General features: G+C 42.8%; 12 protein-coding genes across 12 annotated transcripts; 5 read left to right on the forward strand and 7 right to left on the reverse strand.

Moving 5' to 3' along the window:
• Positions 1–45: 45 nt before the first annotated feature.
• K450DRAFT_248162 (uncharacterized protein) lies at positions 46–5,454 on the reverse strand. Its single transcript, XM_051590186.1, has 15 exons — positions 4,652–5,454; positions 3,766–4,510; positions 3,381–3,685; positions 3,230–3,312; positions 2,985–3,162; positions 2,850–2,911; positions 2,723–2,781; positions 2,545–2,657; positions 2,392–2,468; positions 2,118–2,327; positions 1,979–2,054; positions 1,128–1,901; positions 1,040–1,055; positions 876–960; positions 46–801 (listed from the first exon to the last, which is right to left on the reverse strand). The coding sequence occupies exons 1-15, from the start codon at positions 5,349–5,351 to the stop codon at positions 220–222; spliced, it is 4,065 nt and encodes a 1,354-aa protein (XP_051443300.1). The 5' UTR covers positions 5,352–5,454; the 3' UTR covers positions 46–219.
• Position 5,455: 1 nt separating this feature from the next.
• On the reverse strand, positions 5,456–7,348 carry K450DRAFT_248169 (uncharacterized protein). The gene is made up of 5 exons (XM_051590187.1): positions 7,177–7,348; positions 6,960–7,093; positions 6,802–6,893; positions 6,051–6,730; positions 5,456–5,968 (listed from the first exon to the last, which is right to left on the reverse strand). The coding sequence occupies exons 1-5, from the start codon at positions 7,280–7,282 to the stop codon at positions 5,859–5,861; spliced, it is 1,122 nt and encodes a 373-aa protein (XP_051443301.1). The 5' UTR covers positions 7,283–7,348; the 3' UTR covers positions 5,456–5,858.
• A 101-nt stretch (positions 7,349–7,449) lies between these two features.
• Positions 7,450–8,796, forward strand: K450DRAFT_176547 (uncharacterized protein; the record flags this gene model as incomplete). Its single annotated transcript, XM_051584245.1, has 4 exons — positions 7,450–7,854; positions 7,937–8,086; positions 8,154–8,302; positions 8,373–8,796. The coding sequence occupies 4 exons, from the start codon at positions 7,450–7,452 to the stop codon at positions 8,794–8,796; spliced, it is 1,128 nt and encodes a 375-aa protein (XP_051443302.1).
• A 24-nt stretch (positions 8,797–8,820) lies between these two features.
• Positions 8,821–9,720, reverse strand: K450DRAFT_248175 (uncharacterized protein). Its single transcript, XM_051590188.1, has 3 exons — positions 9,324–9,720; positions 9,063–9,252; positions 8,821–8,999 (listed from the first exon to the last, which is right to left on the reverse strand). The coding sequence occupies exons 1-3, from the start codon at positions 9,504–9,506 to the stop codon at positions 8,845–8,847; spliced, it is 528 nt and encodes a 175-aa protein (XP_051443303.1). The 5' UTR covers positions 9,507–9,720; the 3' UTR covers positions 8,821–8,844.
• On the forward strand, positions 9,318–11,620 carry K450DRAFT_248181 (uncharacterized protein). Its single transcript, XM_051590189.1, has 7 exons — positions 9,318–9,720; positions 9,812–9,889; positions 9,956–10,236; positions 10,296–10,517; positions 10,601–10,742; positions 10,825–11,346; positions 11,426–11,620. Exons 1-7 carry the CDS (start codon positions 9,621–9,623, stop codon positions 11,542–11,544), a joined length of 1,464 nt encoding a protein of 487 aa, XP_051443304.1. The 5' UTR covers positions 9,318–9,620; the 3' UTR covers positions 11,545–11,620.
• Positions 11,542–13,696, reverse strand: K450DRAFT_248187 (uncharacterized protein). Its single transcript, XM_051590190.1, has 2 exons — positions 12,188–13,696; positions 11,542–12,096 (listed from the first exon to the last, which is right to left on the reverse strand). Exons 1-2 carry the CDS (start codon positions 13,521–13,523, stop codon positions 11,696–11,698), a joined length of 1,737 nt encoding a protein of 578 aa, XP_051443305.1. The 5' UTR covers positions 13,524–13,696; the 3' UTR covers positions 11,542–11,695.
• K450DRAFT_301300 (uncharacterized protein) lies at positions 13,336–15,315 on the forward strand (the record flags this gene model as incomplete). The annotated part of the gene is made up of 5 exons (XM_051593747.1): positions 13,336–14,149; positions 14,213–14,549; positions 14,618–14,821; positions 14,890–14,954; positions 14,991–15,315. The coding sequence occupies exons 1-5, from the start codon at positions 13,572–13,574 to the stop codon at positions 15,313–15,315; spliced, it is 1,509 nt and encodes a 502-aa protein (XP_051443306.1). The 5' UTR covers positions 13,336–13,571.
• Positions 15,316–15,441: 126 nt separating this feature from the next.
• On the reverse strand, positions 15,442–17,087 carry K450DRAFT_248196 (uncharacterized protein). The gene is made up of 3 exons (XM_051590191.1): positions 16,843–17,087; positions 16,518–16,765; positions 15,442–16,451 (listed from the first exon to the last, which is right to left on the reverse strand). Exons 1-3 carry the CDS (start codon positions 16,938–16,940, stop codon positions 15,568–15,570), a joined length of 1,230 nt encoding a protein of 409 aa, XP_051443307.1. The 5' UTR covers positions 16,941–17,087; the 3' UTR covers positions 15,442–15,567.
• A 1-nt stretch (position 17,088) lies between these two features.
• K450DRAFT_248198 (uncharacterized protein) lies at positions 17,089–18,312 on the reverse strand. The gene is made up of 2 exons (XM_051590192.1): positions 18,087–18,312; positions 17,089–18,023 (listed from the first exon to the last, which is right to left on the reverse strand). The coding sequence occupies exons 1-2, from the start codon at positions 18,198–18,200 to the stop codon at positions 17,307–17,309; spliced, it is 831 nt and encodes a 276-aa protein (XP_051443308.1). The 5' UTR covers positions 18,201–18,312; the 3' UTR covers positions 17,089–17,306.
• K450DRAFT_248203 (uncharacterized protein) lies at positions 18,313–19,108 on the reverse strand. The gene is made up of 3 exons (XM_051590193.1): positions 18,678–19,108; positions 18,432–18,605; positions 18,313–18,334 (listed from the first exon to the last, which is right to left on the reverse strand). Exons 1-2 carry the CDS (start codon positions 19,006–19,008, stop codon positions 18,523–18,525), a joined length of 414 nt encoding a protein of 137 aa, XP_051443309.1. The 5' UTR covers positions 19,009–19,108; the 3' UTR covers positions 18,313–18,334; positions 18,432–18,522.
• A 911-nt stretch (positions 19,109–20,019) lies between these two features.
• K450DRAFT_281914 (uncharacterized protein) lies at positions 20,020–20,936 on the forward strand (the record flags this gene model as incomplete). Its single annotated transcript, XM_051593413.1, has 5 exons — positions 20,020–20,166; positions 20,232–20,270; positions 20,339–20,536; positions 20,606–20,656; positions 20,715–20,936. 5 exons carry the CDS (start codon positions 20,020–20,022, stop codon positions 20,934–20,936), a joined length of 657 nt encoding a protein of 218 aa, XP_051443310.1.
• A 398-nt stretch (positions 20,937–21,334) lies between these two features.
• Positions 21,335–22,076, forward strand: K450DRAFT_248211 (uncharacterized protein). Its single transcript, XM_051590194.1, has 4 exons — positions 21,335–21,466; positions 21,527–21,584; positions 21,648–21,727; positions 21,792–22,076. Exons 1-4 carry the CDS (start codon positions 21,365–21,367, stop codon positions 21,873–21,875), a joined length of 324 nt encoding a protein of 107 aa, XP_051443311.1. The 5' UTR covers positions 21,335–21,364; the 3' UTR covers positions 21,876–22,076.

The following is a 22,076-nucleotide window of genomic DNA, read 5'->3' on the forward strand; positions in this document are numbered from 1 at the left end:
GTGCTGGAGAACGAAGAAATAAATATGATGTTTTAATGGCTTTATGCCCATACATTCTCTACCTAAAGTGACCAACATCACTACATGCTAGCTATTGGAAATTACTAAGCCACGTTCAGAAGCTAAAGGTCATCAAATGCAAATTTGGCACTGCTTTAATGAGATGAAAAAAAAAAAAAGTACAAAGTATTATGAGATAGTAGAAAATGGTTATTAAGTTCAAGTGAAAATCACCATGGGGGTTACGGTTTCCTTGATATAAGATCCGACCATGTTTTCGTTTTTTAAATAGTCTTTGGGGAACATAACGAGATGTCCCTGGACTCTCTTCAATCTTTCTTGCACGGCCTGGCCAGTCATGTTGGCAGGATCTGCAATGTGCCCTATCGGTACCACTTTGGAGTCAGGAATAAACTTTCGGTGGTCTTCAAATGTAAGTACATTGTCATCAGGGACACATCGGAAGGTATCGCGATAAATTTCGGTATTGGACATGGCAGCACTTCTCCAGATATCCAAATAAAAGCTATCTGTCAGCGGGTCTAGCACAAGTTGATCTTCCGCGTCCAGTTTGCTATCATAGCGGAAGTTGTCGAACATGTTGAATGTCGATGACTGCCGAGTTAGTACTCCTGCCGCATCCGGTACGACTTTATCCTTGGTATTAGGCGTCAACAGCTCATCATCATAAAGGTCTGATTTTGGAACGTCTCCGCCATCGATGTCATGGTCTTTCAAGAGTCCCAAGTGTTCCTTGAACAATTGCATTCTTAAAGTGTGAGCGAAGCGGCTGGCTTTATACTGAGGAAACAGCATTATGTTAGCTTGGTGTACGATATTGGGAAAATTGGAGCACTCTGATCACGAATACATACATCTTTACCGTTCATCTTGGATGGTACTGTATCAGTATCTTCAATCAGCATTGCAATTTCTGAATCACGGTTGCCAAGTTGCGATCTGATATACGAGAAAATGCATGGTTAGCTTTTATGATCACAGTTGTATGATAACAGGACTTCTTTATGTATGTCCATACCTATCGTTGAGGTTGGCTATGAAATAGAAGAAAAACGAACTTAAACATGCTGTGCATTACCAAATTTTCACATCTTCGGGTATCTTACCTGAGCCAATGATGACAATTCTATCATCAACAATCATTAATTTCGTATGAATGTAAAGTTGCTCTGACACATACTCCAAGCGGTCATCGGCCAGCTCTGTTGACTCTTTAGTACTATCAGGGACGCTACTGATCTCGTTAGCAGTATCCCCCTGGGTGGTAGTAGGTGCAGCAGGTGACAGTACTGAATCAATAGAGGGTCGAATTTCACTACTATTCCCTCTAGCATGGCCGTTTCCAACACTGTCTCTATTAGTAGATTCTTTCGTCAGCTCCGCCATAGACCCATCATCATCAGAGTGACCTTCCCAATCTGATTGATCATGGTGATCATTGACAGTATTGTTCATAGTTGGAGCATTCTTGCTGATAATATAATGTTGGGGCGAAGACAATGGTGCGTCAGCTTTAGGAGAGGTTTGAGAAGCAGGTGGGGTGGCAATAGGTGACTTGGCCGCTGCTGGATTTGGCTTAAGCTTGTCCCAATTTCGCAGACTGTACCATTGAATGTATTGGTCAGGCTCAATACCTGCAGCTTTGAGCTTCTCAATGATAGAGCTCTCTCCACGGGAAATGGAAGCATACTGGAAGTGCATAACAAGTCGAACAGTACCGGCATCACTGGATGCAAAATCACCTTCGAAAGCTGGCGCAAGTGGCATAACCACGATGATGCGGAACTTTTCACCTTTCTTATGGGCAAGCTTGATACGCTCAACAATCGCTTGGCCAATCTTGTTTTTGATGATCTTGTCTTCAGGGGTTGTCGCAGTAACTGTAGATGGTTAAAGTTATTTGGATGTTTTTAGATTGGTAATAGAGCTGTCAAACAGTATAGAAAGTTCAACGTACTGAAGAATTGATTTTCAATATACACAAAATACTTTGCTTTTGTAATGCATTCGACGTAAGCATTATAGATGGAATGCTGTTCGTTTCCGTCAGTATAATTCGATGTTTCTTCATCACATCACGAAGTCAGGATGCTTACCTCGCGTTCAATGCCTTGGCTCCATTCAGCGCTGCTGCGTAACAACTGAACACGACATGACCCTTCGAATTTGCTTTCATCTCTCTTTGCAACATATTCACCTTTCGGGGTCAAGAAAGGAACTGTTGTACGGTGAGCACCTTTGCTAGCTTTGATAAAATTCCATCTTTGAACGAAATGTCTTGCTATGTCACGGGCAATGGGTCCAACCTAGCATATCAAAGCGCAATCAATATCGGAAAGGCAGGTGTCAGATCCGGATCTGATAACTTACAACACCGATGGAGACATCGTGCCACGGCATTCTAGGTGTTGTATTCTTGTCAACAAGAGGGGTTGCATACTGTGTAACTGTTTTGCAGCAGATGAATCAAAATGGGTTAAATTATGTTTGTTTGGCGAGTAAAGTGGTCCATGATCTGTTTACCATTTATGAAATCTTTCACACGTGGATTGGAATAATCTTGACCGGGGAAGGTCTCTTTGTCATGTCCCACTGCTGGATGATCTACAAGACGATGCTGATGGGTATCCCAACGACTTTTTTTTTTTCCAAATATATCAGTATAAATAGACGGTTTTTGAAAGCATTGACCAATACTAACCCGAAGCAAATGTCCAGACCACCGATAAAAGCAATACGATTGTCGACGACCACCATTTTCTGACAAAAAATAGTGTTAGGCGACTAAAAAAAAAAGCATTAGCTTGCCAATTTTACGTTTCTTTTACCTCATGGTGAGCCCAGAATAGTACACCGCCACCACCAGCACCGTGATCAGGATGTCTTTGAACTAGATTGGTTGTCAGCGATTGTCAATCTTTGGAGTGAATATTGGTGCATAAAATCAGTCTCCGAAAATATACCTATAATATTTGGGTGCAGGTTTTGTAGCCAAATCTTTGTATGCTCAGAGTTGATAGTCAAGGCGAGAGACATTTCTTTGTATACTACGATATATATCATGACACCTTCTCGTGCTTTTTTCAAAAGCAATCTGTCAATTCTGAACTCCTCATTTTCCTCGGGGGGACGGCGCAGGTACTTTAGAAAAACATAGAGTTATTATCGTCTAGTGTCCTACTAACAAATTATTGTTCGTTTCACTTACAAGTTCTGGTGATAACCACCAATCCTCTATGTAAATTTCTTTCTTCGCTGCTAAAAGAGCTTCCGCCACAGCATCAAAGTAATCTAAACAGCAAAAACATAATGTCAATACAGACACAATAACATTTGCATGAAACTTATTATATTCTTACCTTGGCCATCAACAAACCATTTGACTCGAGCTTTGTTGCGAATGGGAGCAAACGATCCAAAGCGATGATTTTGAACCCATGGGCTTTCCTTATGCACCTTACTGATCTGGTGCATCCAATCTTCTACAGAACGCTTGCTCGTGGCTTTGATTTCCACCTTTCTGAAGCCATTCATCAGTCTGATATGATGATGATGGTATTTCCCAAGCAATGATCCGCCTCCTGAAATGACAGTGAAGCTTTTGTCCAATAAAAGAACATCAGATGGCGTGGTGGAATCGAGATTTTGCAAAAATGCAATATATCTGAATAATTGTGGAGATGTTCATTGCATTTGAATTGCGTTCTAAACATGCGAAAACAAAAACCATCACTGACAACTTACGAGTCTCGCAGGATAACCCATTCATCGGTCCATGTGTTAATACGAATGGCTTGACAGAGAGTGGGTTTTACGAAGTGAATCTTGTTTTCCAGATAACCTTCTTTACCCTTCCAGCCCATATCTGGAAGCATACTGATGGCGGATATCTCCAAAAATTCACAAAGTTGATAGTTGTCGATGGTAAGATGAGATCTAGCGACCAATTCTTTCAGATATTTGTCCAGAGCTTTTCTACGTCGTAGAGCAGCATTACGCCAATTTTCGTCCTTTTCTTCGTCATCGTCCTTTCCAATGTTTTGGACCCTAGTCTGAAAGGCATTGACCAAGTGCTTGAGCTGATTTGGGAATGAAGGAGGAGGAGGGGCACGGCTTGTCAAACGTTCCTTTAAACGCAATTTCAAATGAAGGTCCAAGAAGTCGTAAATTGTCCGTTTGATAACCCACTTCACTTCGCCATATGAAAGCTCAATACGAAAGACCCATTGACGATTGATGGCCGATGGATCAATCCATGAATCTGTCACTGCGATGCCAATGAGGTCAAAGAGAATAGGAGGAGGTCGTCGACCCTTTTCATCTCTGGCAAACCCTATGTAAGGGACAGCAAACGCTGGAGGATAAAATGGGACCAGTGGATATGAAGGTTGGGCAAGATGTTGTTCTTTGTTCTTCGCAGCTGAATTTAAGCCGCTTACGAGTTTGAGCTTATCGAATGTTTTTCCCCAATGAGCACGAGCACGGGTTTCTTTTTTTTTTTTCAGATTTCAAATTAGAAACGTTATAATATGAATAAATTATTATTAGAGAATGGAAAGAAGGGGGAATAGATAATGGATGGAGAGTAGGGGAGGAGTTTGGAAATTTAGAAATTTAGAAATCAGCTTACCTTCTGCGTGCTGACTGGAATGCCTCGCTGGTGATGGACTTTGTGTAGGCGTCATCGGCATACCGTCCTGATAAAGGTCACCACTTGATGCTCTCCGACTTAAAAACGCTGATAGAACATTTCTTTTGGATCGATTGCTGCGAGTGCTTAGCTGAGGTGTGCTAACTTGTGAATCGTTCATCATGGGTCTTCGTTCGTTTGGCCTGAAATGGACTGGTTCAGGCTCTTGCATTGGCACCTCGGTGTCTTCCTGGTCAAATGGACGCTCAAAGAAGTTGATTCTTTCCCCTTGTTCATTTGTTTCGCTATCTTGATTGGTTTCCTCCAACATCTCATTCTCTTGATAGCACTGCTCTGGTGTTGGCAAACTGTCGTCTTCCCCTATAGGAGCACTGTATGATTGGGATTGCATATCCCATAGAGATCGGTGTGGTCCTTCATCAGGCTTGTCGTTATTATCTTGTGGCCCTTGGAATGTGGACAAGCGATGTACGAGATTCTGCCATTTCGCTCGCGGCGTTCCGTCTAGCGCTACTTGCTGAGTATGGCGCCTTCGAGTAGCCGGGGAAGTAGGAGACGTAAGGTCACTAGGTGTGTGGTCGTTGAGACGCATATTTAATGGTTTTGGAGCACCAGGCCGATGGAAGCCCTGATGCTTGGAGTTGAAGTAGTCAGCGTCATCAGAAATGGGGTTTGACATGGCGACCTCAAAGCAAGCAGCAGATGCAAGAGAAAACACTCATGGAAAAAGAAACGGCTTCCAAAATTGCCTTTGAAAGGAAATTCGGGATTTTAAAAACCAGAACACCAAAATACTGAGTAGATTTTTTTGTTATCCTTGGGCAATAATATCATCTCGTTTTATGTTCAAAAAAATGGATTCTGGCCTTGGCTTATGCCAGAACTAGGTTGGAATTCATGAGCACTATTGCTACGAGCAAAATAATGATTGGGCTGGTTAAAGTCTGGTGAAGTAAAGGATCTAACTGGCATGCCTTGAGGCTGGTTCATAGCTGACATCTGAGGACCTGCTGTGACCTGCTGGTTGTAAGCAAAGCCATTGGGAGTCATAGGTTGACTGTTAAATGGGTTAACGCCACCGAATGAATTAGTGGGTGTGCTAGCAGATGTGGCCATCTGCGTAAAAGGATTGGATGTGAACGTCTGTTGCTGCATTGGCTGCTGATATTGGTTCATTGGAGATGGGTTAAATCCGGTCAGCTGTGGTTGTAATTGCGGCTGAGATTGATTTATGCCAAACGGGTATCCATTCTGACTTGACATTGAATTGTTTTGAACCATGTTCATCCCAGTATTCTGAGCCGCTATTAGAAGTGACGTAAATAAAGTTTTAGTATGGCGATCCATGATGTGTTTCATGTATGTCAACATTGCATACCTATGATGGATGAGCCAAATGGATTAGTTATAGTTTGAACCTGGGGCTGCTGCATTTGTAATTGTTGCATAGGCATTTGTTGTATAGGCATCTGCTGCTGTGCTGGCATCTGCTGTACCTGCACCTGGTATGGATTCATGTTGCCCTGAGCAATGTTGACATTATTTTCACTGACATCTATGAGTGACTGTGGTGCGTTGTTCTTGGGTGGAACAGGTGGGGTGACAGCGCCAGTCCTCGACTCTTTCGCCAAAATTTCAATAGCAACATCCAAATTTCCGCCAGTTCGTCGCAGTGCATCGCGGCACTTTGACTCGTCTTTGTATCCCAGGCCCCACAATTTCGACAGCATTTGTTGTTCGGTCATTTGATCCTTCCTCTGCATGGTAATTGGCTGTTGCCCTGGAAGTTTAGAGAGAATTTCAACAGCTGGTTCCAGTTTGCCGTTTGTTTGATGCAGCACACGTCTATTTTTCTCGTCGTCTCTGAAACCCATTTCGCGCAACGCTGCCAAACCTTGACTTATATCTGATTCCCGCTGCAGCTGAGGAACTGACGACGATCGTTGAGGAATGTTGGCACCTGGCCGGATTTTAGCGCTTGCAGCTGCTGCAGGTTGTGGGGGAGCATTCATAAAACTTTTCTTTTCCCACTTATTTCGAATATATCTTTCCATGCCACTAAGAGAAAAAGTCAGGTCAGGGAGGGTTGTTCCATACAAACGTCGAGGTTTTGCTTCCCAAATACTTACTGATCGTCATCCGCGAGTGGCAAAGGGTGCTTTTCCGGATGTGGATTGTATATTCTGTTCACAGCATCGTTGCCTCCGCTAGCTTTAATGCTCTAGATTAAAATCTGTCAGTTTTTTCTCGGTTTTGCTTCGTCTTTCATGGTCAACGCCAGCCGTACCTCAATTTGCTCCATTGTCCAAGAGTCCATAGTGACGGACTTGACCTTGGAAATATGGGTTCCCATTCTTCTATGGAGGCCACCACATCGTATACACAAAAATACACCGAGGTTATGTGATGCCCATCGAGGATCTAGGGAGATTTTTTGTTTTTTTTTTCAAACAACCGGTTAGTCGATAAACATAACTCCGTTGTGGCAATGTAGTAAAACATACTTTTTGCTCGGCAGTCGACACAAACGTTGTTTCCTGGCTGCTTGATCAGCTCGATTAATAAGCGTTCATGTCTGTCTTGTGTAGATTTAGTCTGGCGGGTGGACATTTTGGGTGATGGAGGATGATGACCAAAGTTTTGGTGGAGAAAACGGAGTTTGAAGCCTAGCTCTTCCTATTAAATTTGGTTTTTGTGTGTGTAAATCTCGTGATTGCTTGCTACTTGTACGTGCCCATTGAAACTCTCTGCTCTCTCACCCTTTCTTTCCCCACAATATGTCTCTCCCACTCGAAGGAATAAAGGTCATAGAGCTCTCTGGGCTTGCTCCTGCTCCATTCGCTGGAATGATATTGGCAGACTACGGCGCAACGGTTATTCGTGTAGATAGACCTGTCAATTTCAATCCGGATGTACTAGCTCGCCACAAACGATCTATTGCTTTGGATCTCAAACAGCCAAAGGCAATCGAAACCCTTAGACGTATTCTTAAAGAATCTGACGTATTGCTAGACCCATATCGACCTGGTGTCTTGGAAGCTTTAGGTCTCGGTCCGGACGTTTTGCTTAAGGACAATCCACGATTGATCATTGCACGTTTGAGCGGATATGGTCAAACTGGGGCATGGAGCAAAATTGCAGGCCACGATGTCAATTATTTAGCAGTATCGGGAGTTCTTTCGGTAGGTAGATTTGACCCCCAGCATTTCTTGAAGTCAGCCCAACGCAACATGAGATTTCCACTGACAGTCACCCATCTGACAGCTTATAGGCAGACATGGGGAAAATCCATTTTTCCCTGTTAATATTCTTGGAGACTTCGCAGGTGGTGGTTTAATGTGCGTCACTGGTATTCTCATGGCTGTCATTGAACGGAATCGGTCTGGCAAAGGTCAAATCATTGATGCAAATTTAGTGAGTGTCTCGTGTGTAGAGCCATACACTTTGGTACACATGGACTAACGTCTTTCTCTCTTCAAAGACTGATGGAGCAGGTTATCTCGCTTCCTTCCCATATTATATGCGGAAGAATGGTTTCTCCTGGACTGAAGAGCGGGGTAAAAATATGCTGGATGGTGGAGCCCCATTTTATGAGGTGTATAGAACAAAGGATAACAAATTCATGGCCGTGTAAGTACCATTCGGTTTCGGGCTGCGCACTACTTGGATGGCATAATGACTTTCATTTCTCTGCTATCAGAGGAGCCATTGAACCTCAGTTCTACAAGGCTTTCCTCAAAGGTCTCGGTTTAACTGAATCTTCCTTGCCTCCTCAAATGGACGCAGACCATTGGGAAGACACTAAGAAGAAGTTTACTACGTTGTTTGGCTCAAAGACTCAGTCGGAATGGACGCAAATATATCAAAATACCGATGCATGCGTGACACCTATTTTGGACTTTAACGTGGAAGACAACAACGAGAAAGGGTTTGCCGCTAATCCCAAGCCCGCTCCTTTATTGTCAAGAACTCCAGCAAAGGACTCTTCCAAGGAGTCTGGCATTCTGGAACCCGGTTTACATTCTGCTGCCGTTCTCAAGGAATTTGGTCTCACTAACCAAGAAATCCAAGAGCTCATCAAACGACGTGTCGTTAAGTCAAACGATATCAAATCTTCGCTTTAATTAAGATTGCAATCGCAAATAAATAGTATATCCTACACCGCTAAATCTCTATGTAAATGGTGCTTCATCTCGAACACATTTCTCATAAACCTGCTGAACTACTTTCTCTGCATTTGCTCCGCAGTGCTCCCTTGTTGAATTGATGGCATCTCTAAGAATACAGTCCTTCTTCTTCCCCTCATGCTTAATGTCGTTACATTGGCCTACATGAATATGCGTGTTAATGGACGTATCCGCTTTGATGTGCAACGTATCCAAATCCTTACCTATTGCGCTGGCTCTGACCTCTCCGCATGCTACCAAATGACATAGACTATCAAATGTACCTTTTCGACTGGCGTCGAAAGCGTGAACCAGTTCATGTACGACAGTCTTTTCAACATCCTCTCTAGACCGGATATTTTCACAGCAAAGTACGATCCTTTTATATTGTATATCGTAGTATCCGCATTTTTCCTATGGTGAATCGTCTTGGTATCTATGTTCTGACGGACCCAAACAGGACAATTTATTTTTAAAACCCTCACCTGTTGTTCAGTTCCAGCACATGAGCGGCACGTAATGCCTTTTACAAGAGTACGTTTGTTCAACTTAAATATGCTCTGAAGTAGCGTTTGGGCTTTAGAAGAATTGTTCAAAACATGCTGAAGTTCTTCAGTACAGCGTTGTTCCGAGAAACTGGATGCATGGTTTGTGGTCAAAATGGGCATGCAGAAACAGCTTGCAGAAACTTTGGGTCGGAGGAACCAAAGATTTTGTCACAAAAAGTATTGCGACAGGTGAAATAATAGCAGTCTTTTCGGGTCCTTTCTCTCCTAAACAAAATGACATTAGAACACCAACCACCCAAGATTACTTCCAATCTCGCGGATAATGTTGGCTTGACGCCCATGGTCAAAGTTATGGGCGGCCATTCCAACAATGGTATGTCTTGAATCACTTACTCGCCACCAACTTTGCTTCATTCTTTTTTTCTCACGTTTTAACTCGCGCTTTTGACCATATTCTTCTATAGTGGAAGTGCTTGCCAAGCTGGAATACACCAACTTTACCGGGAGTATCAAAGAACGAACTGCAAAGTTCATCATTGAAGGTTAGTCTGCTGCTCACAAGTAAATCTTACGAGATAGCATCAACTGATCCAGCATACATGCCTTAGACCTGAAAGCCAAAAACAAATTGAGCCCAAAGACTACCATTATCATTCCAACTTCTGGAAATCTCGCCATATCCGTCGCAGGAATGGTTGCAAAGGATCGCAACAAAGTCATCGCTGTCGTGCCTGAACGTACTTCGACTGACAAGATTCACTTGCTGAAGGCTATGGGAGTGGAAATCATTCGAGCTCCAACCGAAGCCAGGCGCGAGGCTGCTGAAAACATGTATTCTACTGCTTACAAGTTGTCTGAGCAACTTCAAAACTCCATTGTTATTGATGAGGTACAATTCAACATAGGCGCCATCAAAGTTCGTTCTCAAACTAATCCACTTTCCTTTAGACCAACATACCAAGCGCAGTGTATGATGACTTGGCAGAAGAGATCCTTCAGCAAAGCGTTCTCCAACTTGATTATGTCTTCGTTGGCGTAGAGACTGGTTCTACTATTTCTAGACTAGCCAAGGCATTGAAGGCGGAAAAGCCTGAAATCAAGGTCTACGGTGTTGAACCCGTGGATTCTGTCTTTGCTAGAAATGAAGGCAACCAACATTATAAGAGAAGGGTACGACAAGGCTTCGGTCTTACAATCGAGTAAATTTGTCATTGTTATTAGTTTACTAACTCTTGTATGAATTTACTATATAGGAATGGAAGATAGAAGATCTCGGCAGCAACTTTGTACCTAAAAATTTCGATGGAAGTTTGATCGACGGATGGATCCAAGTTTCTGACAAAGATGCATATTCAACCGCAAGACGCCTTCTACGTGAAGAAGGCATTACATGTGGTATGTTTCTATATATATATATTTTAACAAACCGACAATGAGAGATTGGAACGTTCGCTGATTCATAGCAATTTTATTCTAGGACCTTCCTCCGGAGCCGTTGTTTGGGCGACTTTGAATCATGCAAGCAACGTGCAGCAACATACAACTCACACCTTTCGCTCTGTAGCTATTTTGAATGACACAATGCGCAACTACATGTCCACTCTATTGTCAGATGAATGGCTACTGGAGAACGACCTTGTGGATGAGATGACAACTAAGCAGCTGGAATATCTCTCCAGCGAACGTTACCGCGCAGCCAGCGTTGAAGATCTGCAGTTGCCTGCAGCCGTCACCATCTCGCCATCTGCAACAGTATCCCATGCTTTGAATTTGATGATGGAGCGCGAATATTCACAGCTCCCAGTCATTCATTCAAGCAACAAGAAACTGGTTGGCTACATCTCTGAGTCTACTTTAGAAGCCCACTTGTCGGATGGATCCGCTCAGCCTGAAGATCCGGTCAGCAAGTGGATGTTTAACTTCCTCAAGCGCAACAAAGGCGAGAAGTCGACTGCCAAATATGAAATGATCACCCCAGATACAAGCTTGGCAGATCTCGGTAAGTACTCTCTTGATAGAAACAGATACCCTTCCATGTAAGCCTTATTTAAAATGAAAACTAACCAATGTTTCTATAGCCAAATTTTTCGAAAAGAACTCCTTTGCCGTTGTTACGGATGCTGACCGCAAATGGTGCTTGGGAGTAGCAACCAAATATGATCTGATTAGCTTCTTGAACAGAAGAAATGTGTTTTAAGATGTAATTGTATATAAGTAGGTCATAGAGGGCTATTATAGATCTCTAGTAGTATGACACATTTTCCTTGTGCCAAAACAATAAAAGACAGAATTACTACACCAAAATGCTAAAAGTCTATATACACGAAAATCACATAAATGTACGCTTTTTACTGTCGGCTCCGCTCACCGGAGCCATAGAATTTGCGTATGGATCCTTTATATTCATATGGAAGGAGTGGAGGAGTACGCACATCTATTGCATTTTCGCCTGCATTCGTAGGTACCCAGACACGAAGCTCAGCTCTGTCAAAATCTCCGGTTACAGATACCCATCCCATACTAGAAAATGCGATATCAGCTGTGGCGTGGGATGGATGATCGCCATGGAGTTTGATAGTATGCGGAAGTGGCTTGAGAGAGATGCTTCGGCCAATAGCGTTTGTTTCATCGGTAAGTTTTTCAGTTTTGACGAAATGTGGTATCATCTTGGTAAACAAGGTTATAAGAATAGGCTGCGTGGATTTGACCAAGTCAAGTCGAATGAAGGGTTTGAGCAACAAACTTTTACCTATACAATCAGTATGGTTAATAAGTTGAACCTTTCTCACAACCAAGAATTCACATCCCCGTCACATCATGAAAGTATCGAAATTACATACCGACTTCCAAACGGTAAGTCACTGGCTTTAGCTCTTTGCTCGCCTCCCATTTTCGAACTTCGTTTGGAGCTAGCAAATGTACTAACTGGTCTTCGTTGATGATACCCGGAGTATCTATTATATATCGTTCTTTGGTAACGAAACGCTTACTCGCTTCGTCGTTGTTTAACGGATCGCGAATGCCAACAACACGAAGCGGTATTTTGATACTCCCAATGGTAGTGCCTGGTACATGAGAACTTGTGACCTGGTATTCACGACGTACTCTTGCAGTGTGCTGTTTGGCGTAATCTGACACATCCTCTTTCTTTGCTGCACCTTGCTTCAAAAAGGCGTTGACAACGGCGGACTTACCAACATTGGTGCATCCTAAAACGTAAACATCGTCTGTAGCATTTCGGTACGACTCTATGGATCGTAGCAACGATTTAATGCCCCATCCCTTTATAGCACTGACCAAGGCTACATCTAGTATGGATGCAGTGTTGAGGCCACTCCTCTTGGCTTGTTGAACGATCCAGTCCTTGATTCTCTGCTGATGCTTTAAAGCATCCTTTGGCAAGATATCGATTTTGTTGGCTACAAGCAGGACACGATGCGTTGGGTTACTGTTGAGTTCGGCAATCAGCGGCTCAATGCTAAATGGAATGTCTCCAATATCAATGATGGATACTATCAGAGCATTATTTTTGGTCTTCAAAAAGGATAGGGATGTGTATTGCAAAGATGAGCGCAGAAATTTTTGTGTGTCTGACGTCGTACTGGTTTTATGGTGTATCAACGAATGGCATCGTGAACATAGCTGTCGAGAGGTGGTCTTTGGAACATCATCTTTTGTTTCGTTCGCTTCTTCTTTGATTCCCAGTAGCTCTTTCAATTCAGGGTCCAAGGTGTCGAGATGCTGTTCGTAGTCCTTGTCTGATAATATACTGGGGCCTGAAGGCTTTGAAGGCTGACTTTTTCGCTCGGACTTGCGTTCGATGTAGCCAGACCCATTAGGATCCGCTTCTTGCAGTGTGGCACCGCAGCCCGAACAAGACTCTGACACAACAGGAGTATTGTCCGACTGGGTACTTAGTAACCGCCGTGATAAGACAGAAGCTGGCTTTAGAGTGCATGTCGACAAGTGGTTAACAATGGTAGGCCGTAATCTTGACAACGAAATGAGGGGATATAGTCTAGGTATGACTCTCGTCAAGCGTGTAGCCGTTACCCTTGCAGCCATGGAAGTTCGAAGTTGGGGAAATGCGCACTGAATTCCTTCAGTTTCTTCTCGTGTCCTTCCGTTCTTCAAAAAATTGTGACGGCCACTGTGACTGCTAGCAGAAACGGGCATGAAAAAATATCCTGCTATTTGACACTATCTTGCGCTTACCTGTTACCCATGGACGACCATACCATTCTTGCGTCGACAACGCCACCTAATACAGAAGCTTCTACAGTTTCAGAAAGCGTCGTGATTCAACAACATGATACCGTTATCAACAATAGTGTGAAAAAAGATATATGTAGTGTCAACCCTCTTATACCTTCGGGCCTCACACCTATGGTCTCTCAGTCGCAAGTCCAGACAGCCAACGATCCAGTATCACAAGAGGACAAAGGCAATGAAAATTCCATGGAAGTAGAACAAGTGACAATAGATACAGTTGTTGAAAACAATGAAGGATCCACCGTCATACATCAAGAGGAAACAATCGTACAAGCAGATATCCAGCAAGTTTCAACAACGGAAGTAACGACGGATATAACGATGAAGGATATCCCCAATTCCGAAACCAATGCTATGCCTGAGTTGATAGAGACAGCAGATAACAAAATCGATGCCGCCATATTAGGAGACGCCAAAATTGATGCCGCAGATGGGTACGTGTCGAGCGATCTTGATTCATCTGACGACGAGGACAATGCGCCTTCTGCAAAGAAAGACAATTCCGAAGATAACGATAGTGAATCGGACAGGTAAGCAATACTTTTGAAATACGTATGGCAAGATGACATAAAAGCTTACTTTTTCAAAAATAGCGACGACGATAGTGATTCGGAGGAGGATATTGGCTTACCAACCAAGACAATGACGATCGAGGAACGAGAAAAAGCATTGATAGACATATCCTATATGGACGAAGAGGATGATGCAAGGGGAGAGGATGGACCTTTAAGAACACGTAACGAATTGCAAAAAGTGGTTGTACAGCGACCAACCATTACCATCAAACCAGAAGCCAACATCGTTGAGATTGGATCCGTGTACGCTGTGGTGGGGGATACCGTTGTTGTTCAAGGACAAGTGGCTGGTAATGAGCAAGTTCTGGATAGCGGCAGTCTCTTCGTATATGAAGACAGAGAAATATTAGGCGAGGTATGCTCCATTGTTTTTTGTGAATGGTAATAATATCAATTTCTGAAGCTTACATCGATTATTTCAAGGTCTTTGAAACGTTTGGGCCAGTAGCCAGACCGCTCTACTCGGTTCGGTTCAACGATGCATCGGAAATTGACAAGGAACGCACTAAACAAGGTGCAAAGGTGTACATTGTTCCTGATTTCTCTACGTTTTTGTTGACTAGAGCGTTGAAGATGCAAAAGGGATCAGATGCAAGTAACATTTTTGACGAAGAAGTTGCTGACCATGTAAGTTAATACCATGAGTAACCAGACAATGAGGCGGTTCCGGATTCTGACCTATGTTTATGCAACAGGAAATGGAGTTCTCAGATGATGAAGCTGAACAAGCATTCAAGAAAGAGCAAAAGCGCAAGGGAAAGTAAGTTGGGCACCTATTGTGATTAAAAAATCACAGGAAAACCGCTGTTCTTTCGTTTTCTAATCACAGGTGTCATTACAGGAAGAAGCAAGCAAATAAACGTGCAGCACCACAAGAACAGCAACCGGTAGCTGAATCAACTTGGGATGACCTTGATGGATACAATGTATTGAAAAGACCAGCAATTGGTCGAAATGCCCCTGAACAAAGACGGCCACACCCTCTACCCCCTCGACCGGCGTTCAGTATGACACCTGCAACGCAAGAACCCCAAGCCGCACCGCCTCGTGAGGTTCATAGCATATCACAGTTATTTGCTGCCGGTCCTCCACCGCTTCATCCTCCACCGCGTGGCCAATAGTATCATTGCTTGTCCATCCTTCTTAGAAGTAACGTCAGACGTTAATCAATCCCATCATGAGAGTTAGACTTCAAAAGAACGATAATTCCTTTTAATACAGTTAGGGGACGGACAATGTTTATGGAATACTAAATCTAAACGGGCAAATAATAAAGGTGTATATAGTAGTTGAAGAAAATGTCTATATTTTCAAAAGCCAGTGTCTCGTCTTATGTAAGTGAAAGCCGAGATGCGGATTTCCAGCAGGCGACCTTACAACACGCCAGCAAACTTTGCAAAGCTATCCTTTTTGCTAACCTTTACACCGGTTCCGTCCCGTTGTAGTTCATAGAGCTCTCCACGCCAGACGATTTTGTCGCCGACCATGGCATATACATACAATGGAAGAGCGAGAATCTCACGGCTAAACCATGCTCGAACAAAATGAAGCAAGGGCTGAGGCTTCAATTGAGCGCTGCCAAGGAAGGTATGGTAAAGTGTGTAGTCGCACAGGAACCAACAGAGCCAGTGAATTAAAAAGAAAAGGCCAAAGGAAACACCGAATCTTGAGCTGTACCCAAAGGCACCCATAAGACCACAGATGATAGACTCGGTAATGGGTTCAACCAAAGTGGCAGCTGTCACAATGTATTTGCGAACACGCACCCATCGAGACCGTCTTAAGCAATAATCCTTCGGTGACAATGAACCCAAACTTTGGTTGGCAGTATCACAGGTCATGACATGCTTCAGTCCCTGAGCCCAAAGCGCTTCGGCAATGATATTATCTTCTGCCATATACTGAGCAAATTGTCGCAAACCACCAGCCTTTTCCAGATCTGACTTCCGCCAAAGATTGGATTTACCCATGATACAGGAGGCCACAGCCACAAAGTTGATAGCAATATACATCTTTGCATGGTTTGTGTCCAAAAAGACCTGTTCAACTTCTGCGCCATAACTGCTTGGGTTGGTGGCTAATGGAAGATGGTGTACCAGACCGACCTTTGGCTTCAAAATAGCATCGACCGACCGAGCCAAAGCGTCAGCATGAACTTGAACATTGGAGTCAAGAATCCAGAGAATATCATGTTGTGCAGAATCGTATGACTTGATGAGGTTATTAATTTTCGGATTTATTCCGGCCGCGACATCGCCTGAAACATACACCAACGTTAGTATACGCGTGCCTAGTCCAAGGTGTCTTTCAACCCAAGCCTTACCAATGATTAATCTCGTTTCTATTTCCGGGTGTTCCTCCATCAGTTCCTTAACAACAGGGATAGCAGGGTCATCTTCCTTTGCGACCGAGAAGATAATTTCATAGGCTGGATAGTTTTGACAAAAGGAGGAGAGCAAGTTTTCTCGCAAATTGATATCCAATCCTTTGAGAGGTCTAAGAATTGAAACACTCGGCGGTGTAAGCATACTGGGAGACTTGGGAGTATCTTTCTTCGTATATCGACATCGTCTAAATGGAGCGATGTCAGCGGATGGTATGATACTAGATGGTCAGGTATGTATTAATCAGCGCGGCAGGCAACTTACGACACAGTCAAGCCGAGCAGTGATAATAAAGCCATGAAAGTGTACCATAGCACACAAAGCCATGAGAAGTAGTAGATTATAGTATCAAGTACTGCCATTATGAGTTAAAGAAGTAGATCCGGTCCAGTTGCATTGCCGAGCAAGGAAAAAGTCTTTACCCAGTGCACGGTTCTGGTTACAAAAAAAAAAAAAAAAATTGTTCGATAAACGACAGGGTCGATTTGACCACCAGTCCCTGACAAGTATTATATCATCTTGGTAGGGTGGCATGATACCAAGTTGTTATTGCTAAAGGGGTTTTCGTTTTATATATTGTTGTTATGATGTTTATGGAATTTTAAAAAACGAGAAAGTAATAAAGTTACAAAGAAGAGAGGTGGAGAGAAGGTGGCAAGTTTTTATGAGAATTGGGTTGGGGGTAGAAGGAGAAAAAGTTACAATGAGGATAGAGAGTCAATCTCTATTTATTCTGCCTTGACATCTTGCTTTGCAGGAGCATCTGATGCATCTGAGGTTCGAGACTCTTTTTCGATCAAAATTGATCGAAGCCATTTAATCTCCAGCTCGAGTTCCTTAACTCGACCTTCCAATCGATCAGCCTTATCAGTCATTTCCTTGGCAGTTTGTTCCAAAGCTTGCTCACGCTGCTTCTTCTTGACACGGAAACGTGCTGATGCAGCGGTATTACGGCGTCGCTTGTCTTCTTCGCTAGCAGACTTGGAGTCTAGATTAGGATCAGTTGCGATGTCTTTTTCCACAACTTTACCAGTGTCCGTGGCCTTTCTTTTCAAGCTCACTGAAGGTTTATCTTCAGGTGATGATGGCTTTGGATAAATCATGGGCACGCCGAAGTTGGCAGAAAAGTTGGTGGAATTGAAGGAAGTTGAAGCATCAGCAGGTGATGGTCGTGGTGCAAGGATAGGCATAGCAGGCTTGGCAGTGCTGAGTGGCCGAGGTTGCAACATGGGTTGTATAGGGGCGGGTTGAGCCAAACGCTGTTGTGGAAGTTCATAGTCAAGGTAATTGGCAAGACCTTGGTAGGTGACAGGGTCTAGATTGGCTTTGGATTGGGCGGGTAAATCTGTCAAGGACTTTGACTCTAGTGATTGTTCATACTCCAAAGGCTTGTCGTCATAAATGCCAACACCTGGCTCTACATCAAAAGTGAATTGTGCAGTGGACTATATTGAAAATGAAATTAGTTGATGGGTGTCTAGGCGTAGTTGAGCAATATTTGCACATACCCAAAGAGCTAACTCGTCAGCGAGTTCCTGCTCAGTAGGACCGGATAACTCTGGTGAGTTATCGTTGGTGAGAGTGTTGAGTGATGAAATATAAGAATATTGGTCGTAAGACATGGTCAACGGATGGCTAATTCAATGTGAGATGCAGAAGAAACGGCGACGTAAACGTCAGTGTGAAAACAGTAGAAAAAACTTTGCTAACGTATTTTTAACTCAGCTCTTCCGGGCAACCAGTTTTCTACAGTTTTCTTAATTGGGCGAATATGAGTAAGCTATCCACGTACGCCTCAGTCCACGTTCCCTTCATTCCAGCTTCGTTTATTTCCTTCCTTCTGCTCAACTTACCATAGCGTAGTTTTTGGCAACCCCGGATCGTAGCTAGCTGACTCCAATTCTTCCATCACGTGCTGATAATCGTATCTATCATGGTTTCAGTTCAGTAAGCTGGCTGGCAAAGTATACCTCCCGTCCCCACAACGGATGCAGTGAGTGACCAGTGAAGCTCTCCCACACGGAATCCTGCATGTATAAAAAAATTCACTTTTACAGCATGTACCACCATCAGCCTTTGTTTGCGTTATGATCACCTGCCTTTCATTATCTTATCAGTTGGTGCCCAAGCAGCTGAACATACTCTACGTCGCCGATCTGATCTGTAGAATGGCCTTGCAATCCTTCCATTCGTTATGCTGCACTCTTGAATAGTCTTCCAAAAACTGCTAGTAATCGGGATATTTCGGTTACATGTGGTGGTATATTTGCTCTCTTTTATTCGCCGAATGAAAACAGTGACCCCGCGCTTCGATATGATAGTAGAGCCAGAACCGAAGTTATGATATACTACACGTATTCTGTACAAACCATGAGTCATACATGCTTTACATTTTGTATATTTTTCTATAAGTGTTTCTTTGATCCCCATGAATTTATGTGTATTGGTTTGGGTAACTGCCTCGAAAACGTAGATTAGTAATCCAGGCCCTCAGCTACTCCTTCTGTTTGAACTCCCCAACCTGAAGTCAGTCGATGTTCCACTACCGCAGGTCGGCAAAGAAATAGACTTCTGAGAAGTAGTGCTAAGCTCAAATAAACTACAAAAAGTATAGCGAATGATGCAAACGTAATTTAGAGTAGAGTGGTGCAATATGCCCACGGAAATGCCCGGCGGCTTGTGCGCATTTTATGGTATATGAGAGACTGCATGTACCGGTGGGGACAAGTACTATGGCTGATACACTGATCCAGAGCGCACTTCACAGTATAGTATCAAGATAGTTGAGATCAGAGGTTCAATAAAAGCTTAACAGCTATCCATTATCATCAGTTAAGAAAGATCACGGGGGAGGGTGACTACCGAAAGAGTTTAATCAACATAGGGTCGAGAATATCAAGTTGAGACAGCAGATGATATAACAGCACTTGTGATATGAGAAAGATTGGCTATATTTGACTGGCCGGCTTACCATAAGCTACATAGTGAACAGCTATAACATAGCTTTTATTCGAATCAAATGAGAGAGGTACATATGAAGACTTGGCGACTCAGCATCCTGTGTTGCCCAGCAGTATATTGACAGTAAGCATTGAGTTGTAGTCAAGTGCTCTTTTGAGTGGACGGCATCCAGACCTGTGAATTGAGCTGCACCGTCATCCACATATTTTGAAAGAAAATACTGATCATACTAGCACATACAGAAAGCCACCCCAGCATTTTCCCCGAGCTGGTCGTCGCCTGGTATAAAAATTAGGAACGGGCGGATGGGGGGAATTAAAATTGATGTTGAGGCGAGCAGTTGTAAAACTGGTAGATATTTCTTTATACACTATCCTGAGAAAGAGATGAAGCTTTCTTAGGTTTACTTATCACTCGCGAACGTCGTCAGTCGGACATTTATTTTAGTTTTGTCAAACACACCAACGAATATTCATCACCATGGGTTCAAGCGTGTCTAGGATTGATGATAACATGATGTCTGTTCTTAGACAAAATTACACCCAGAAGCAATCCGCCTATCGATTGGTAAAACGAAGAAAACAGAAACTCTCAAAGAGCATGATCGGACAACCCAGTAATTTCCAGGTATGCCAAGCAATATGCATGAAAACTTGTGACCTACATGCACTAACAAAATCAACGATATACAGCACACACATCATATAGGATCAGGGGACTACCAAACCAATGTAAGAACGTGACGACAACAATTAATGCGAAGAAATGAGCTAACGCTGATACTGCTGACGTTATATAGCATATAGGTGTTCAAGAACACATTGCGGAGATCACCGTTATATTCAATGCCACCAACAAGTCGACGGGTATCAGCAGGAAGCCAGTGAAAGAGAAGTTAGTAGATCTCTGTTACGTATCAAATTCAAACATCAGCACACCTAGAAGGGTCAATCGTAGAGTTTTACTTAGACAGGAGCCTTTCAAGGCAGATATGTCAGTAAGTGATCTTAATTTCAAGTGTACCAACATATTTCACCGCTGTAACTAAGCTTGGATGATTGATTAGCAGCAGCTAGTTGTAGAATCAAACTACTTCTCCAAATCGACCAGCTCAGCAGTAAGATTTAACAGGCTTTGCATATGATTTACGATGCAGTCGACTGACCATTTTGTAGATAATGTCTAGTCGGAGAGATGTACCAGAACACAAGAGATATACATCTTTGGATATGCAAAAGTCATCATTCAATTCCCTTAATGACCATCATAAACAGCAACTTGAAATGCTGAAGGTGGATTTAGAAAAGCTATCGAGAAGCGAGCACAACTTGCGAAAATATGCCGCCTGCAACCATACGTTGCAAATTGCACCCAGTCGCGAATCATTTGTATGCTAAGAAGCTCACTAACCAACTGATTATGACCATATATATATATATCTATGTGCGTGATATCAAATGAACAGATCGAAAGCTCTATATAGAGTATGTTATGTACACTGTATCATGTACCTTCCAAATCGCTTCCCATATCAGATTAGTTCGTAGTAACGACCGAGATATTATGTCATTACTATCGATAGGGTGTCTTCATGATCTTTGTTATACCGGGTAAAAGTAGCTCTTTATAAATTCGTTATATACTTTGCAATATGTGGCTCTTTTGAATGACGATTAGCTGTGCTACGAATTGATCTGCACGGTGCAAGGTATTTCAAAATGGAAGTTTTGACAGATCGGAAATTCAGCAATTGGCTGAGATTTTTTTTTTTTTTTTAGTGTTAGTGCTTTGAAATCTAACACTGATTGCCATTCCCTAAATTACAATGCCTTTACCAACTTTAGCATTAAGAGCAATTCACCGGGCATCTCAAGCGAAACCTGCCTCTAAGCGTTTTTTCGAGGCAGATGGCTTGTCTTTGGAGCATGTATGTAATTCTGGAAACTCAAATGTACCTGTGAATTCCACTAATCTCGTCCATGTACAGTTCTTAGCTAGACGCAGAGCCATAGCACTCTACAGGGAAATAATACGCTCTCTCAAAGGTATGATAATAAACAAATGGAAATTAGACAGCAAAAATGTTCATTATCTGACACATCAATTAGGGCTGAATAAAACGGACGCTCATGAAATACGACAATGGGCTCGGTCCGATTTCGAGCGCTACAGGGGCGAGAAAGATCTGGTATGGCAGTATATGTTTTCTATTGCCAAATGTTTCCACAAACTAAATTATTTTCAATCAATAGGAAAAAATCAAGTCGCTTATAACATCCGGAAAGCATCAAATGCACAGCGTACAACAATCTTTAATGCTTGCTCAAGCGAAATGAGCCTAGTCATCTTGTAATTTACTTCATTGTACGATATTGTATTTGTTTTTCAATCAAGCCAGTAGAAAAAGCTAAACTTCCTTTCTCAATCAACTCAATTCAATCATCATATCATACATACTCTAACGATAAACCCACTAGAATTTGCAAATCGGTAGCGGTCAGACAATTTTTATGGGATTCGTTTCTGGAAAGCCCAAA

This window comes from Umbelopsis ramanniana (assembly GCF_025399195.1).
Source record: "Umbelopsis ramanniana AG unplaced genomic scaffold K450scaffold_40, whole genome shotgun sequence".
NCBI lineage: Eukaryota > Fungi > Mucoromycota > Umbelopsidomycetes > Umbelopsidales > Umbelopsidaceae > Umbelopsis > Umbelopsis ramanniana.